Genomic DNA, 19,094 nt, shown 5'->3' with positions numbered 1-19,094 from the left:
TTTCTTCAAGCGGCTCTCCCCTGTGTTTCATTACTGAAGAACGCCCCGCTTTCATTGCACAACGGACAGCAATGAAATGGCGGTTAGCGTTTTCAGTCATTTGTAAGCACAGGTTAGAATCTTGAGATTCCTTCTCTCGATTCAGCTAGGAAGACGTAGGTTGCATTCATTTGCCTACCTTCGTCTTCAACGTCACATAGTGTTGTTTCTCCTTAAGCTGAGATTCAACGTCTATGAGATTTTCTTGCCATCAGGGACCTCGGTCTTTTGAAGGCAATTGACTTTCGCCTCTTTTGAGTTATGCATTAAGAGAATCATCGCCGCGCCGTCCGGCATCGGTGACTAACAAATATTTATTTGTTTGGTCTCTCAGCATAACTCTTTAAAGGGCGAAGGTCAACGTGACTACCCGGATGCTTTGGACAACTTGCCTCTACTGATTCCGAACCAGTCAGTCGGCAGCTGTCAGAGCGTCCGAGTCAGTTACGAACTATGCTGTGGACTTAGTTCGGTTGTTCCAGAGCAATCATTACTTCGTCTTAATAGCTTGTCAGTATGAGTACTGTACATAACCAAAGTCGAGAAGAGGGATAGGTCATACGACTATTCCCTTCTTTTCGTCTTAGGTAACTGCATGACTTCTCTTGAGAAGTCAGCACAAAGGGATGGGGATTTGTGACGCTCGATTTCGTACCGATCTTCGTAGCGAAGACTCAGAACCCTTCGGTAACTGACGATTGGTTCGAGTCCTTCACAATACCCTCCCTAATGGACGTCACCGCCGCCTCCGATACGAAGGCTATGCTGCTTTGTCCTGTGAAGGTGCGACGGAGCTGTGAAGAAACTCGACACCCAGGATGAGTGTGGACGCCTCTTCATCATTCTCTCTCGCGTTCCGCAAGAAACTTCTCCGTGGCGCAGGTAATGAAGGCAGGCGCCTGGTCCAACCGGACCGCATGCACCTCCTTCTACCTTCAGGATATTGCCCACAGTTCCTTGGATCTTTTTCCTTTGGGAACCGTGGTGGTGCTCAACACGTTGTGTAGTTAACCCAGACCCTCGCAGGCTGAACAGCATCGAGTCCTGGTGACCGTAAGAATGGATGAGGAATGAGAGTGTGACTGGCTCCTATTTCCCTTCCCATCTTTTTCTTTCCCTCTACCTTTGGGTAGAGGGACTACCGGTCGTCACCTCCTGCTGGGTAAGGACGAGATGCAGGTGAGCTACTCAATAGAGCACCATCCTATCCCTTTCAGTAGGGATAGGAGTAAATATCCACCACTTCCTCCAACAAGGGGGAGGAAGTGGATGCCAAATGAGACAAACCCATCCATTTTATGATTGTCTCTTGCAAACAGGAACAAGTTCTTGCTTGCTGGTACGAAGAGATACGCTTGCCTCTCTCTTAGTACTTGGCCCAGAGGTCTGACCATTGATCCTGCGGTGCACACCCCGATCAATCGGACAGAGGTTTGGATCCCTCCCTTGCTCTTACGACCAGGGAGGCACTCCAGGGTTGGACGAACACCAGTCTGTTCACCAAAAAGACTCAGATTCCTCCCACAGAAGTGAGTCTTCCTATTGTTAAAGGACCGAGGGTTTGTATTACGTATCGGAACAAATGACAATTTGTCGAAAATTGCATTTTTCCTAACTATTACAACCTGAGGTCCTTTACATATAGTCCCACCTCATGACCACCCCTCACTCTGCAACTTTTTGCATGGGCCTAAAGCAAAAGTGATTCTTCACCTCGCGGGCGCGCGGGCGCGCGCACGATCGGACAAGCAGTTAACTACCGTTCTCCCCTTGTTCGAAGCTTACGACCGTCCCAGCTGCCGCTAGTTACCTTCCTATTGTTAAAGGACCTCAGGTTTGTATAGTTAGGAAAAATGCAATTTTCGACAAATTGTCATATTACCTTTAGCCCAGACAGAAGTATTAAACAAGTTTATGAAGAATAGGAAAAATTGGAATTGGGACTTAACCGTAGAGAAATATTTTTGGAAATGTAGTACTTTGTGGAAATGTAGTTCTTTGTGTCGAGATTTTGTCAGGAAAGAGCAGTCAGTGTCCTTGGAAAAAGACTAACATTTTCAGAAAAAATACCAGTGAAATCAAGTGCAATGATGACTTGCTTTCATAGAATATAATAGCTTGTGAAATTACCTTTAGCTTGTGAAATACATAAAAGTATATTTTGTCATTTTGTTCAGGCACAGTTATTAGAAATTGAACGTGAAGAAGTGAAAACAGAGCTGGAAGAAGTCAGGGCACAGAAGTCAAAGCTAAAATCTGATCTCACTAAGGAAAATCAAAATCAGAATGCTCAGGTAAGGAAAACTATTCTTTGTTGCTTAAAATTAACTTATTACCAGAACTTTTCTACTGCTGGACCAATGAGATTAGGTGCATTTTATAAGACCCTGTTTATAGCAGTGAAACAGCAAGTAAGTTGTGCAATAGTCATCTGGTGAATCATTTGTTCAAGTTCTTGCTTAGGCTGCATATCCACCTGTTCAATTGTTATGTCAGTCATTGTCACTCATTGTTTTTACCTCCATGACTGTTATTTTAGAGAGAACTTAGGCTTTCTTATATGAATATAAGGCAGCCCCCAGGTATCCGTGGGGATGCGCCTCTGATGGTTTGATGACAAATGAAAATATCTGATAACTGATAAGCAGAGATTTTCAATAACTGGTATTGGTACCTCTGTTAAGTGTGTATTTGGAACAAAACTCTATTATCGGCACCGATAACTGGAAATTGGCAAATTTCGGCGCCCCTAGATCGCCGATAACTGAGGCTGCTTATAACCAGGGACTGCCTGTACTATGTTGGTTAACAAACATAGATTTTTCTTTATATTTTACTCGGTACAAATTTTACACGTCATCTCACATGGTGGAAGACATCAGTATTATTTGCTTATGTTTGCCTTTGTCCATCCCCTCCTTTCTGTAGTGCCATATTTGTTTGGAGTATTGTGCTCCTTTCCATTACTGTTTCATCACCTCATACCCTTTTTTTTTTTTTTTTTTTTTTTTTTTTTTTTTTTTTTTTTTTTTTTTTTTTGCAGCATGCTTAGTGGTAATTGGCAGTACTGTATGATTAATGTTCTTGAGATTTGTGCCGTGCCTTAGCCTTAAACCAAGACCCTCCAAAGTCTTTTGCTTGGGGTCCAGTTAGACATCCTTCAATCCTTACTTATTTTCTAAGTTTTGAGTACTCATTCCATAATTTATTTGTCAGTGACACCCAATTACTGTATGCCTTAATTGTACTAAAAATATATATAATCTTTGGTACTCATATATTAAAAAGTTATTTTATTTATTTATTATGGTAAAGCTTATGATCGCATTGATATTTCTAAGTCACATTTAATTTTTTTTCTCTCTTTTTCTCTTCCAGGTTGAGAGCCTTCGAAATCAACTAGCTGAGAAAATAGAAGAAACGAGGAAACTCACCATAAAAATTTCAGACTTGGAAAATGAAATTCAAGTTCTTAAAAGGAAACATGCAAATTCCTTGAAGGTTTGTGACTGTCCTTTTTAAACAGTATATTGTACTGTGTTGTTAATTATTAATAATTTACGTATGTAATGTATTGTAAATCACTGTACAGTACAGTAATTCCTCTCCTTCCCTGGGTGTAGCTGCCTCCTCTGAAGGGAACTTCTCAGCCCACATTGATTTTTATTAGATTTTCAGTTTAGCTATACACAAATGCAGTCATAACATTAACTACTTACTTTACATCAATCGGCTGACAAAATCCACTTACACCCCCACCTGAGGTTGATATGATAATTGAATTTATGTACTTATCCTTTTTTACCTTAAAGTGTTCTTACATATAAGAAGCGACAGAGTTGCAAGTTTCTAAAAGATTTCCATGCCTTGCCTTGAGGATAATAATACAAATATAGTGTATTTTATTAAGATGTATTTTTATGCCAGTTCCAATAATATTGTATAAAATATTGTATTCTTTAAAAAAATTGTAGTTCATGTTGAAGGAAATTATGATGGAATAAATGCTGGAAATACTTAGGATTGATACTGAGATACTGAATTGTATGTGCTGTACAGGATATGATGCGTGAGGTGCAGAAACTCAGGAGACGGTTAGAGCAGCAGGATGATTGTAGTATTGGTGGAAATGGCAGTAGCAGTGGTGGAGTACTTAGTGGTCGATCATCACAGTCAGCTACCCCTCATGACTCATTATCCCAGGGCTCAAGAGCATCGTCTAACACATCTTTGAATACTATAGAATACCAAAATACAAATGGAAGCAATGTTCCTTCACAGGTAGTTTTATATTCAGTAATAAGATTTTATTGTTTTGTTATTTATTGGCTATTTTTTTAGATGGTCATCGACTATGTATGCACATACAGACACAGCCTTTAGTATTTTAAAGCTGGTACAGTATATGCAGTCAACCTTTGTAACATTTGAAGTATGGAATTAATTTTGATGAGAATACTTTTTGGTTGGACTGTAAATTGAAGTAAACCACAGTTTGTGTGTTTTTCCTGTGTCCTTGTTAGTGGTATGATTTATGATAGACTTTTGACAAACAAACTCCATATTGTTCATGGGCAGAACAAACCTTCGGTCTTAACAGTAGGATAAATCTTCTGGTGCCAGCAAATTTGCTAAGAAAGGAACAAGATGTAGCTGTCCCCTGTGTCCCTGAAGGTCAGTATTCCCCTAGAGAGAGATGGAGCAGCATTATAAATAAAACAGCTGATGATGAAGCAGTAGGAATAGGCCTGGAAGTACATCTGCAAGTTGCATCTGTCCCAGAGGAAGCGTGAACCCAGGAATACTGGAAGGCCGGGACAAATGTGTAGAATCTCACGGGACTTCTTAGGCTGCATAGGAGAATATATAAAACAAAAAACCGGCTTGGGAGGAGGAGAGCAAAGCGAATGTCTACTTTCCAAGGAGGTTGAAGAAAGACTGATGCATCACTAGATTCAAGCGTGGTCTCGCTTCCACCTCAACTATGTATCATATGTCAGATGCCACAGATTCCTTGCATTTAAATTTTTTTATTGTTTTTAAAGAGTTTCCAGCTGGTGCCAAAAGATTTATCCTACTATTAAGACCTCAGGTTTGTTAGCTATGAAAAATATAAATTAATTAAAAAGTCATTTCTTAATTAATCCCAACTATCATTTTTATTGTTAATTTCAGGATACTCTTCCTCCATTAAATGACCCTTTAATAACACAGCAAGTCTTGGTAGAAAGAATAATCAAGCTTCAGAAAAATGCTGCCAAGAAAGCCGAGAAAATTGAGTTCCTAGAAGAACATGTGAGTCAGTTGGTAGCCGAGTTAAAAAAGAAATCGAGAATTATTCACCATTACATTATGAAGGAGGAAGCTGGTGCATTATCCAACTCTGCATCAGATTCATCAAAGGTAAATTAAAAGTTAATTTTTACTGAAATTCATGAGACTTTAGTGGGATCTTATGGCCATTCAGGTTGTTTGATGAAAATGTTATGGAAGCTCATGATTTTTAAGCTTGTTTAAAAACACACTTAAATTTTGAATTACTATAAATATAAAAAGATAGCTGACAGTCAGGCAGTGATAAGCTTTGTATATGTAATTGCAAATTAAATCTCCAATGAAAATGTCAATAATTTATTAATGATACTTCTGTATTAGCATGCAAACACTAACATTGGGAAGGCAAGGAGAAAGAGCCAGGTAAATAATTTACTGATGTATGCATGGTAATGTCACATCTGGTTTATGGTTAGGTTTTTTATCATTGGTATATGAAATATTTAAAAGTTTTGAAAACAAATGTTATTATTGCACGGTGTTGTTTTGTGTTTTATATACTGTAGATTGTTCTGTATTGATTTGACATTCTCTAAAATCAGTGAAAGAAGTGAAATGTTCAAAAGTTGAATTATTTTGCAGGCTGAATTAATTAAGCATGGAGGAATCATGGCATCTGTGTATGGTTCCTCACCTCGTGATGGCAACATGACCCTAGACCTCTCCTTAGAAATCAATAGAAAACTTCAAGCAGTATTAGAGGACACACTTTTGAAAAACATCACATTAAAAGTAAGTTTAGACTGGATTTCTGCTTTTTTAAAATTAATTTATTTCTGCCATTATCATAATTTTCAGAAGTTTGGAATATTCTGTATGGTGCAGAAGGAGATGGCCTATCAATTACTGGTTTGGTTCTTTCAGCATTCAGTCCACTTATCTTTTTTTTGCCAATAGAACATAGGATTTAGTTTTTTGAAGGCACCACCCCCTAAGGGCCCCAACCCTATTGGAAATGCAAATAGATGGTCAACCAGACTTAGGAAAGAAGCACTTGTTCCTCAACTATTTCACATTTCCCAATATAATAAATGTGGGAGGACTGGACCGGATCATTTAGATTTGCTATTCCAGAACTGTCACATTCCTATTATTTATGAGAAGTGGTATTTTAGTTTATTCACACTTTTCATTGATATTCTGATGGTTAACCCTTAAACGCCGAATGGACGTATTAAATGTCGAGTCAAAATGTCTCCCGTATGCCGAATGGACGTACCATACGTCGACTCAAAAATTTTTTTTAAAAATTCGCGGAAAAATACTTATAGGCCTACCAGCCGAAAACTTTTGAATCACGCGCCTTGGGGGATGCTGGGAGTTCACGGATCGAGGTGTTGTTTTGTTTACAATCGTTACGCAGGTGCGCAAGCGCGAATTTCTTTCTTGCCGCACTAGAAAGTATCTGTGACACATCTCGGAAATTATTTCGTCACTTTGACATAATTTTTGTATCATTTTAAATTAGCCGTTACATGGAGTGTTATATATGAAAATGTGTGCATTTTTATGTAGAATACAACAAAAAATACTCATGATTGTAGCTTTTATCAGTTTTGAGATATTATTATATAAATAACGATGTGCCAAAATTTCAACCTTCGGTCAACTTTGACTCTACCGAAATGGTCAAAAAACACAATTGTAAGCTAAAACTCTTATATTTTAATAATATTCAATCATTTACCTTAATTTTGCAACTAATTGAAAGTCTCTAGCACAATATTTCGATTTATGGTGAGTTTATGAAAAAACTTTTTCATACAATCAACTTACCTGTCAGATATATACATAGCTAAGACTCCGTCGTCCCAGCTATGTATATATCTGCCAGGTAAGTATGTATGAAACTTTATTGTATTATAACAATATCATTTTCATTACGTCCGCGCGGTAACTCTTCTGAAAAAAATCATACATGCGATTGTGGTAATGTTTGCACCATTTTAAAATTAGCCGTTACATAAAGTTTTATATATGGAAATGTGCGAAATTTCATGCACAATACAACTAAAAACAACCCATGGTTGTAGCTTTTATCAATTTTGAAATATTTTCATATAAAAAATGATAAGTGACAAACTTTCAACCTTCGGTCAAATTTGACTCTACTGAAATGGTCGAAAAACGCAATTGTAAGCTAAAACGCTTATATTCTAGTAATATTCAAGCATTTACCTTCATTTTGCAATAAATTGGAAGTCTCTAGCACAATATTTCGATTTATGGTGAATTTATGAAAAAAATAACATTTTCTTTATGTCCGCGCGGTAACTCTTCCGAAAAAATCATACGTGCGATTGTGGTAATGTTTGCACCATTTTAAATTAGCCGTTACATAAAGTTTTATATATGTAAATGTGTGCAATTTCATGTAGAATACAACAAAAAATAATTGAAGGTTGTAGCTTTTCTCATTTTTGAAATATTTGCATATAAATCACGATAAATAGAAAAAAAACCACATTCGGTCAATTGTAAGCTAAAACTCTTACAGTCTAGTAATATTCAGTCATTTATCTTCATCTTGAAATAAATTCGAAGTCTCTAGCACAATATTTAGATTTATGGTGAATTTAAAAAAAAAAAAATTTCCTTCCCTCCGCGCACGAATTCTCCGCCACAAATCTCCGAAATGCGTACGTCCCATTCTCGGAATATTTGCTCCGTTTCATATTAGGCATTTCATAGAGTTTTATATATGAAAATGTGTGCAATTTCATGTAGAATAAAACGAAAAATATTTGAAGGTTGTAGCTTTTCTTATTTCCGAAATAATTGCATATAATAAATATACATATATATAAAAAAAATCGACATTCGGTCAACTTTAACTTGTCAGTTGTTCCGACACGGCATACAAACCTTCGGTCCTTTTACAATAGGAAGGTACTAGCGGCAGCTGGATAGGTCGTAAGCTTTCGAACAAGGGGTTCGGTAGTTAACTGCTTGTCCGACAGGCGCGCGCGCGTGACTGGGAGGTAAACAAATCACTTTTGCTTTCGGCCTGCTGGCGTGTGGACGTGTATCATCGCTCTCTGCCCGCTTCATCGTCGTTGCTTTCGCATGGTTGTGTTTTTCTTTTTCTATTTATCTAGTGAAACTGAATTGTAAGTACAATCATTTCATATTTATTTCCATTGAATTCAATTGTGAATTAAAGGATCTTGGTTTCACCACGCCCTCCGATTACCCGAGTGCCGGGACTGAAGGCGTAAGTGCGGGAATTCATTTTCCCAGAAATGTATCCTCGTAATTGTGTGCTCGGTGTCGAGGGCGGGAGAGCGCTCGCGCTCCGAGCGTATATTTTGGTTGGAAATGTGTAGATGAAAATCGTAAGTAGTGCTCTTTTCATTTGTATATTATTTTTTTTTTACTGTATGCTCGTTGCCGACGAATGCGCTCGGCACGAAAACGTATTCTGTATGGAGTGGAATCGCAAGTACAGTATTCTTTTTCATTTTCATATATTATTTTGATTGTAGCAATACTCATTTTTGGATCAGTTTCCGAGCTTACCCGGAATTGATCCTTTCCCCTATTTGAATGAAGTGAAATCGCAAGTGCAGTTCTTTTTCATTTTCATATTTTATTGAGAATTGCATTGTTTACTTGGATCAATGTTTTCCGCTATTTCCACGGAATTGATCCTTCCCCTTTTTATTTGTATGAAGTGAAATCGCAAGCGCAGTATTCTTTTTCATTTTCTTATATATTTGATTGCATCAATTCATTATGGATCAAGGTTTCCATTCATAATCGGGAATGGATCCTTTTAACCCTTGCGCCTCGGTACCGAGGGCGCAAATGCGCTCGATCCGAGCCCTTATTCATTGTGAAGTGAATCGTAATGCCAAGATTCTTTTTCATTTTATTCCTTTTATTATTGATTGCATCAATATTATTTGGTTCAAGTTCCGCTCAGTCAGGGAATTGATCCTTATGCCCTTGCATTCGGGCCGAGGGCACGATTGCTCTCGGGCTCTTATTATTATTGTTGGGTACATGGGTTGTGCTGTGTGGGGGTGGGGAACGAGACCCCCCCCCCCCCCCGCTCAGCTCCCACAGATGGCCCTTCCCCTTGGGGGGGGGGGAGGTTATCTGCGTGCTTCTCCTCGCCCGACCCGTCGAGCGCGGGGTGAGGGCGCTCGGTTGCCCGATGTACAATTGTATTCGGGGTCTTCCACTCGTTCGGAGAGGGCTCACCCCCCCGCGCGAGGGGACTTCCCCCCCCCCCCACTAATCGCTACTACTGTTATTTCCGCAGGTGCTACTGACCACGAGGGTGGACCTTGGTGAGGTATGGGCGTCCTTCCATTTGCAGGCGTGCTAGTGTCCAGGGGCTGCGGTTCTATGTCTGGGCCTACTGCGGTCACCCATGGAGTGGTGACCAGCCTCCAGGTGACGAACGTCCCTCCTCACCTGGTGTACTCGCCTCACGTGGTAACAGTCTTGCCTACAGCCGCAGGCCTAAGCCGCCTGAAGTGCCTCCGTTCGCCGTACCGAGAGGGGGGCGTGCCGCCGCCGCTCGTGGTTGCCGCGCTGCCGCGACCACACTTCCCGCTGCCCTAGAGCTGCGCCCCTGGACCTGCCGCCGGTACCAGGATGTTGCTGGCTGCTGCCTCCACTTCCTGTGTTTCCGGTGCTGCCTGCCGTACCTGCCGATTCTGGGCTGACTGTCCATGCAGTTGCTGCGCTGGCTGTCCCTGCAGTTGCTGCGCTGGCTGTCCCTGCCATTGCTGCGCTGGCTGTCCCTACTGTTGCTGGTGCTGGCTGTGCCTGCTGCTTCTGAGATGCCCATACCTGCTGACGTCGTCCCTGTTCGTGGTGTACTACCCCAGACTTTGGTCTGTCTGTACAGGTGCGTCCGGGCCCTGTGGCTTCGGCTACAGCAGCCCCGGCTTCCTCCGCCCTGGATAGCAACTCTTACGTCTGTCCTGAGGAAGCTGACGAAGAAGAGGAGGAAGGTGTCATCGTCGTCGTCTTCATCTTCTTCATCGTCGTCGGCTGCCGCCTCTTCCCCTTCGACTTCTAAGGCTTCACAGCCGAGGAAGAAGGAAGGTGCCTCCTCCTCCTAAGAAGTCTCCTCGGGAGCTTCTTGGGACCCGTCTCACCTCGGTGGGACGGGAGGGTTCCTTCCGCTGGTCCTCCTGCTCCTTCGGGAGCGGGGCCCGTCTCTTCTTCCGCAAGGAAGAAGACTACGGGGACCAGAGGGGTACCGGCTAACCACCGGTACACTCCTCCTGTGTCAGTGGTTCTGCCACTGCATCAGGGTCCGTCTCGGCCTCTCGTTCGCGGGAGGTACCGAGTGTACGGTCGCCTACCAGCGACCGTGCAGCCAGGAACCAGACCTCTTGAGTCCGCTCAGCGTCAGGTTCACGGCACGGGGCGGAAGACTGGTGACAGCCGCTCACGCGACTCTCACCAGACCAGCTCTCGCTCTCGCGGCGACCAGCTGGCTACCCGGGGACGTGACGGTCCACGACCGGCCACGGGCTGAGGCTGGGAAGAGGTCCTCCGTTCGCCCGGTGCCAGCCACGGCTGAACCAGCGACGTGACGTGCCGTGAGGACAAGCACCGGTCTCACTGTGACAGTGGAGCCTGCAGGTCGCCTGACCGTCGCTCTCACAGAGATCGGGTACAGCAACCAGCACCAGCTCTTCTGACACTCGAGATCGGGCCGCTGTGCTCAGTCCCAGCCGTTCTCCACAGCGAGACGTTCGACCAGGCCTGCAGCTCGATCGCCACCCCCGCGGGCGGGTTGACGATCGCCTGCAGCCCTCCAAGCCTGCTGGTTTTGCCAGCGAGCGAGGAGGGAGCGTCAGAGGTCTGCCGCCTCTCCCGTACCTTCAAACCTCCTCGGGTTACACCGGGAGGAGCGAGGTATTGAGGAGTGATCGTGAGGGGTGCGCCCCTCATGATCCCACCCGACGACGCCCTAACGTGCCAGGCACGGTTCTTGGACCGGCCAGGACGTATGCGCAAGTGGATGGAGAAGACCGAGAGGGCTGTCGCTGTTCCCCCTTCTTAGGAGGAAGGTTCTCGGAATATGTTGCTCTTGTTCGAAGGGCTTAACGGTCCCACTCTACAAGATGCTGTGACTTCCGAGATCCACAGAGGAACTTTGCCGAGGTTATGGCGCTGATTCGTCAGCACAACGACCCACCTCGTGGAAGGATCGCCGCTCCCACCAGCAGAGCCACGTCTCAGCTCGAGTCGTTTTGGGGCCCGAGAGGGAACCCAAATCGACGGTGGGTCTGCCGCGATCGGAGCTTGCCGACTGTGTTGAACCAGGTAGTCTCTCGTCTCCGGACAAGAAGGCTCTCTCAGTTCTGGCCGGTCAAACAAGCTACTTCACCTCCTCTACTGCGACAGAGGCGTTTCTACGTGTCTTCGGACACCGTATTTGTTAATACCCCTTCGGTCCTCCTGAGGTTTCGACCTCGACGGAGGACTGGAATGAGTCGGAGGACGGTATCGGCTCTCTCCTGTCAGGTGTCGATCAGCCCCACCCAGACGACGTTCACAGTGGCGGCAGACCCTTACCTACAGTATGAGTTCGTAACCCTCCTCGGGAAAACGTTTTCTCCTGACGATACGTTTTCCCAGGCTCTGAGAGGCTCCTTTTCTTCTCCAACTGCTAGTTCCGCTGGGAAGGCGAGCCAGTATCCAATTCCTCCCCCATTCCCTCTCTCCTTACGGCTACGAGGGAAAGGGGAGGGATCCTACAGAGATTTCTCTGTAAGATCCCACGTTAGGGGCTGCGCTACCGGGGGGACCTTTCGGGTCCTACCTGAGTAAGCCCCGTCGTTGAGGAGGGATCCTGCCCCTTTCTCGATTTCTACGGGAATCGGGAGGATCACCAGCCGATATCGTTTGACGAATTTCGGTGGGGGGTTTCGCCAGAGTGCTTAGAATTCTACGGAATTTCTAGCGCACTCAGGGTGTTCGAGTTTTTACGATCTCCAAACACTTAGGCGAGACCACGGTCCAAAGTGAGCGAGAATCCCCGATAATTGTTACACGATAATCGGGAACCTCGCTTATGCTCGAATTCCTGTAATTTCTAGCATTTGGAAGAAGACTGCTGCTGAAAGAAGAGTATCTCACAGTAGGCGATTAACCTGGAATAGAGAAGAACGGACGGGGACTTCCAGTTAGGCTTGAACTATCGTCTTCGGTATTCTGTTCACCATTGAAGCTTTCTTTGGGAAGACTTCTCCTTCACTCTCTTGACTAGAGAACGAAGGCGGTCGATCTCCAATCCTTATTCTCATTCCTCGAGAGGAAAAAGAATTTAGGATGGGAGGTCGTGGTACAGAACCTACAAATATACTACGTATATTACCCTCGCGACATGATTCTTTTAACAGTTGAATTGTCCGGGGGGTAGGCACATACCGTAGTTAACTCTATGGTTTGTGACCGAGACGAATGTATCTTAATTGAACTGCAACTCGGGGTTGCCTGCAACCTCCCAGCAGGTATCAGTTTCGATTTTAGATACTTGGTATTGGCATGACAACACCAAATCAGCTTTGGTATTTACCGAAATCCGTTTTCGGTTTAAATATAATTGCTCGAGCGTATTCTTTATGCTCGATGGTTCTAAGCCGAAACGCATTCCCCTTCGTGGAATAATGGATTACCTGGCAAACTCAGGATGACGAGTCACCGAGAGCTACTGCGTATTGAACTTGCCTGATAGCGGCTCAGTATCAGCTAGGTCTCGGAGATGCACGGTCGGTTACGTCTCTCTCCCCTCCCCGGTTTGATTGACTACCGAACCGTATCTCTGCCCAACAATCATGGACTTAGGTCTCTGATTAACGGGGATTCTCGCAATAATGAAGGACCATCTACTGCTGTGACGCTCGATTTCATCGCCTTCGACATTGCGAGATTTTCAACAGAGGATATCTCTGGACTCTTTCATCTTTCTGTTTACCGCCAGCAACGGTAAACAGAAGTCTGTACTAGTCACCCAGCTGCATCGCACCGCGATAATGCGAATGATTTTGCAGACATCTGAGTTTGTCTTCAAAATATCTCGTATTCGTAGGTGTGCAAATTATTCATTGCTCGCCCCGAATTAACATATAGTCAGAAGACATCTCCTACTCTCCGACCTGACAGCTCTACTTCCAAATGTTTCAGCCCATGAGAAGCAGTTCTTCAGGCAGTATTTCCCTGTCTTCATTACTGAAAAGCGCTCCGCTTTTATTGCAACTACGATCCTCACCGGACAGCAATGATAGCGGTTAGTGTTCTCAGTCTTTGTAGCACAGGTTCAGAATCTTGAGAATCCTTCTCTCGGTTCAGCTGTGAAGACGTAGGTTGCATTTTCTGTACACCTTCGTCTTCAACGACACATAGTGTTGTTTCTCCTTAGCCGAGAATCAACTATACTATGAGATATCTTGCCATCAGGGACCTCGGTCTCTAGAAGCAATTGACTTTCGCCTGTTGGGCACATGCCTTAAGAGAGTTCATCACCTTGCCTTTCTGGCATCGGTGACGAACAAAATTATTTGTTTAGTCCTCTTGGCATAACCCTTTTTAAGGCGAAGTCCACGTGAACTTGCTCGGGTGCTTTGGACAACTTGCCTCCTACCGAACGCAGTCAGTCGGCAGCTGTCAGAGCGCCCAGTCTGTTACGAACTTCGCTGTGGACTTAGTTCGGTTGTTCCATAACAGTCTTTTCTTCGTCCTAACGGCTTGTCACAGTACCCATACCATCGACACCCACCATTGAGTGTCGGTGTCCTATCCACTACCGAGAAGAACAACTTCGCTGCAGACGGATAGACCAGTATGGGTACAGGGACATCACCGAAGTCGAGAAGAGGGATAGGTCATACGACATTCCCTTCTTTTCTCTGAGGTAATTGCATGACTTTTCCTGCGAAGTCAAGCATCCAGGGGATGGGGATTCGTGACGCTCGATTTCGTACCGAATTCGTAGCGAAGACTCTGAACCCTCGGTTCCTGACGATCGGTTAGAGTCCTTCACAATCCCCTCCCTAATGGACTTCACCGCCTTTGATGTGAAGGAGAGATGCTGCTTTGTCCTGTGAAAGCGCGACCGCTGCTTTCTGAAGAAACTCGACCATCCCAGGCTGAGTGTTGAAGACTCTTCGTCAGCACCAAGATGACCTAGAAGTACACTCCCTCGAGTTACACAAGAACTTCTCCGTGGCGCAGGTACTGAAGGCAGGGGTCTGGTACAACCAGACCACTGGCACCTCCTTCTACCTTTTGGATATTGCCCACAGGTCCTTGGATCGTTTTCCTTAGGACCCGTGGTGGCTGCTCAACACGTTGTGTAGCTAACCCAGACCCTAGCAGGCTGAACAGCATCGAGTCCTGGTGTGACGTAATAATAGATAAGTGAATGAGAGAGTGACTGGCTTCTCTTCCTATCTTTTTCTCCTCCTATACCTGTGGGTAGAGGGATACGGTCATCACCTTGCTGGATAAGGACGAGATGCCGGTGAGCTACTCGACAGAGCCCCATCCTATCCCTTTCACTAGGGATGGGAGCAAATATCCACCACTTCCTCCTACAAGGGGGGGGAAGTGGATGCCAACAAGAGACAAACCATAACTTTATGTTGCCTCTTGCAAATAGGAACTTGTTCTTGTTTGCTGGTACGAAGAGATACGCTTGCCTCTCTCTTAGTACTTGGTCCAGAGGTCTGACCATTGATCCTGCGGTGCACACCCCGATCATCGGACAGAGGCTTGGATCCCTCCCTCGCTCTTACGACCAGGGAGGCATTCCAAGGTTGGGCGAAACCACCAGTCTGTTCACAAAAGACTCAGATTCCTCCCACCAAGAAGTGAGTCTTCCTATTGTAAAAGGACCGAAGGTTTGTATGCCGTGTCGGAACAAATGACAATTTGTCCAAAATTGCATTTTTCCTAACTATACAAACCTGAGGTCCTTTTACACATAGTCCCCCACCTCATGCCACCCCCTCACTCTGCAGTTTTTGCTTGGGCCAAAAGCAAAGTGATTTGTTTACCTCCCAGTCGCCGCGCGCGCGCCTGTCGGACAAGCAGTTAACTACCGAACCCCTTGTTCGAAAGCTTACGACCTATCCAGCTGCCCGCTAGTACCTTCCTATTGTAAAAGGACCTCAGGTTTGTATAGTTAGGAAAAATGCAATTTTGGACAAATTGTCATATATGGTCGAAAACTGCATTTGTAAGCTAATACTCTTATATTATAGTAATATTCAATCATTTTTCTTCATTTTGAAAGAAATTTGAAGTCTCTAGGACAATATTTAGATTTATGGTGAATTTTTGAAAAAAAAAATATTGTTTGTTACGTCCGTGCGTACGAATTCATGCATTATTTTGTGGATAATATTTTTTCTCTGTGTTGCTTTTATCGTTTTACAATGTGTTATATACCAAAATGATTGCAATTTGTAGTGACATTACAACAACAAAAAAGTAACTTGTTACCTTTAAACCGTTTTGCGCACAGCGCGATTTGAATACAATTATGAAATTTTCGTTTTTGCGCTATCATATATCGCATTATTTATATATGATAATGATAATTTTTTTCATTTTTGATGGTTACATACTAAACTTCAGCCAATGACAAAAAAAGGAGCCAAAAATGAACTCTTAATCTTGAAAACTAAGCACGCTGTGATTTTTTTAACAAAATATTTTTTCAGCTTACGCGCTCACTCTGAAACACCTCCGGCACACGGGTGACATTTTTTTTTTTACCGCTTCGGCGTTTAAGGGTTAACTCTCAGACTGTACTATACAGTTTTGAAAATGGAAATCAGGATACCATGATAGTGCTAGGTTTTAGGAGATCAGTTACAAAAGCTCTTTTGTAGCTCTCTTCAAACTCTCAGATCCTAAAGATTCCGATGGCATGAAGAATTATCTTCAAAAGTGATCCCAGAAATTAGATTTTCTTCGGCAGGACACACTCTTGATCAAATAGAGCAGGAAGCAACAGAAGTGCACTTACTGCAAGAAAATTGTTTGAAAGCAATGTCTAAAATGTAATTTTGGTCTTCACGTTGGTTAATGTTGTAACAAATGAAATTCAAAGTATAATCTGTTCTTTATAAGTACTAGTATATGGAACAGTAACACCTTTCGTTATTAATTCTAGGTTTTAAAATCTTTTAACAACCTATTACTCTAGTTTGAGAAACTTCTTCCCTGAATATATGTACCCCAAGTGCCATGGTCTTTAAAAAAAAAAGGACCAAAAATTAAATTTATTTTTTTCTAAAATATTATGATGAGAATTTACTTACATATCTATTATTAAATAGTTATGTATAAAAAAAAGTATTTTATATGAAAATTTTAAGAAAAAAATTTGGTTATTAACGGGTTAATTGCTGAATGCTTGAATCATGTATAAGATATACTAATGACTTGCCAGGCATTGATAATTATATATATTTTTTTCATAATGGTAGTCTATGTTAAGAAAGCCTTACCTGAGAGTTAATGTCCTTTGAGGTATGTCCCAAATAAAGCACGCACATTTTAAATAAATGCCATCTATTCCAGGATAATCTCAACACATTAGGGGATGAAATTGCCAAGATAACGCGCCAGAATCAGCAAAGTGATCCTCAGAAATAGGAAGTTGGTAATTACGTATGTAACAAATTGTTACTCATCATTTCATGCTGTAGTGCAACTGATCACTGCATTACTATACTTTTGCACATTTGTCCTTTCTTCCTGTATAGTTCTAAAATAGGAGACAGTTTTGCAACTTATATTTTTATATTAATGTAATACTGTAGTGATGTAATACATCACATTTAATGTAAAAAGTTACATATACTGTGAAGTATAATGTATATGCCTTGTAGATAGATATTTACATAAACATTCCATTAAATATATCTAAATATCTGAAAAGTTGTGGGAATAAATTGGAAGTGTACATATAAAACTTAGTTAATCTGATTTAGTCTTTCATGACTTAGCATTGTAGTAGAGTGACAATGTGTACATGGTGTAGAGGAACGGTTTGTATAGCATGTTCGTTGATGTAAGTAAAGAGTGTAATGTCTTACTAGAGTATTAGAATTGGTGTTCCTTGAGGTCTGTTGGCATTCATATTTTTAAGGGAATTGTAAAAAATTGTTTCCAAGGAGAACCCAAACCATTTCTTCTGGAGTCCTTCTCATAGCTGGGCAGCACCTGTACCACTTTGTCTTTTTTTCTAGCTGTCCACCTTCTTTAACTTTGACTTGCTCCACTTAACTTAAAAACAAACCCTTTTATGCCAATCCTGTGAGTCTAGAAATGTGCCTCAGGCTAGTTGAACAACTTGATAATTATCTTAAGAAATCACTTTTGTTTGAAACGGGCATGCTTTGACATAAGACAAATGGTTAATGCCGAGTTGAACAAAGCACTTAGCCTCACATGCAGATTTCATACAGTACTGATGCAATATATTAATTTTCATAAGTTTTCTCCCTTTATATTTGTATCATAAATTGCAATTTACATGAAATATCATTCTTTGTGATGTTTGGAAGTGATATAGAAGTGGCATTTGAAAATAGATGAAGTTTTATACTTTGGAAAAATATGATACAAGGTGGAAAGTATTGTCAAGTTGTTAGTTTATTTTTAAGGATTTACAATACCTGTATAATGTATTCTGATAGAATGGGGGAAGGATATTTTGAAGATCAATTAAAATTTTATAGCTATTTAGCATTTATTCAGTGTTTGCTCGTCTTTCAGTAGTAACAAACAAATGTTATCAGGGATGTTTGTAAAGCGTTAATTTGTTAAGTTTGATTAGTTTTTTTCTATTAGAAAGTCTTTAATTGCTTGCATTTTTATCACAAAAAATGCAATAGTGAAGATTAATAGCAGTAAATTTTGATAGGTTATTCAAATGTTATATTTTTAATCATGTTTAAAGCCTATGCTTTTGTTAGCCTATGCTACATTTCAGATTGCAAAAATTGGAGGTCAAAGCAAACTAGCCTAGCCATATTTACTTGGAAAGTTCAGTGGTGTTAGGAAAGATATTTTCCACGCAAAAAGCTAGGGGTAGTAGGGGGGGGGGGGGGGGGGGGGGGGGGATGAATGGAATGGTATCAGAGATTTTTATAATTTTGACCTAAAATGCTAACAAAATTTAGTCCATGGAAAATCTTAATATTTGTTTTCCTGGGACCTTTAAAGATTCTCAATGAAGCAGTTCTGTTGATCTGAAATGATGGCAAAAAGGTTGTTACTGACATACATATACATTAAATACATTATATATATACTGATATTTGTATCCAGTGCCACAGGTTGTATTTAAAATTGAATTTGTTCCGACACGTAATACAAACCCTCGGTCCTTTAACAATAGGAAGTAGCTAGCGGCAGCTGGAACGGTCGTAAGCTTTGAACAAGGGGAGAACGGTAGTTAACTGCTTGTCCGATCGTCGCGCGGCTAAACAAATCACTTTTTGCTTTCGGCCGTGTGTGGATAGGACGTGCTCGTCATCGCTCTGCCCGCTTTGTCGTTTGCTTTGAGTTTGAGTATTTGCCCTCTCTTTCTGTATAATTCAGAGTGATTGTAAGTACTTTGCATTTCTTTTTGATCAATTATGATGAGTGAAGAAGAAATGGAGATTTCACCACGCCCCCCGGTCGCCCGTAGAGTGTGTCCCGGGCTGGAGGGGCGTAGATGTGGAGGATTC

At 42.3% G+C, this 19,094-nt stretch overlaps 1 protein-coding gene across 2 annotated transcripts in view; it reads left to right on the top strand.

Moving 5' to 3' along the window:
* Positions 1-17,256, top strand: part of LOC135207041 (coiled-coil domain-containing protein 186-like) — a 79,094-nt gene extending 61,838 nt beyond the window's left edge. The window contains exons 9-15 of one of the 2 annotated variants that reach the window (XM_064238669.1): positions 2,217-2,333; positions 3,418-3,540; positions 4,099-4,320; positions 5,215-5,442; positions 5,695-5,736; positions 5,956-6,105; positions 16,936-17,256. In XM_064238669.1, coding sequence (XP_064094739.1) covers positions 2,217-2,333; positions 3,418-3,540; positions 4,099-4,320; positions 5,215-5,442; positions 5,695-5,736; positions 5,956-6,105; positions 16,936-17,010 — 957 coding nt within the window. In that variant the 3' untranslated portion in view covers positions 17,011-17,256. The remainder of the gene's footprint in view (positions 1-2,216; positions 2,334-3,417; positions 3,541-4,098; positions 4,321-5,214; positions 5,443-5,694; positions 5,737-5,955; positions 6,106-16,935) is intronic. The other variant, XM_064238670.1, reaches the window with a different exon arrangement.
* The last annotated feature ends 1,838 nt before the right edge of the window (positions 17,257-19,094 follow it).

This window comes from Macrobrachium nipponense, chromosome 31, assembly GCF_015104395.2.
Source record: "Macrobrachium nipponense isolate FS-2020 chromosome 31, ASM1510439v2, whole genome shotgun sequence".
Lineage (NCBI taxonomy): Eukaryota > Metazoa > Arthropoda > Malacostraca > Decapoda > Palaemonidae > Macrobrachium > Macrobrachium nipponense.
The sequence above is the reverse complement of the archived record's forward strand: the minus strand, read 5'-3'. Positions and strand labels throughout refer to the sequence as shown.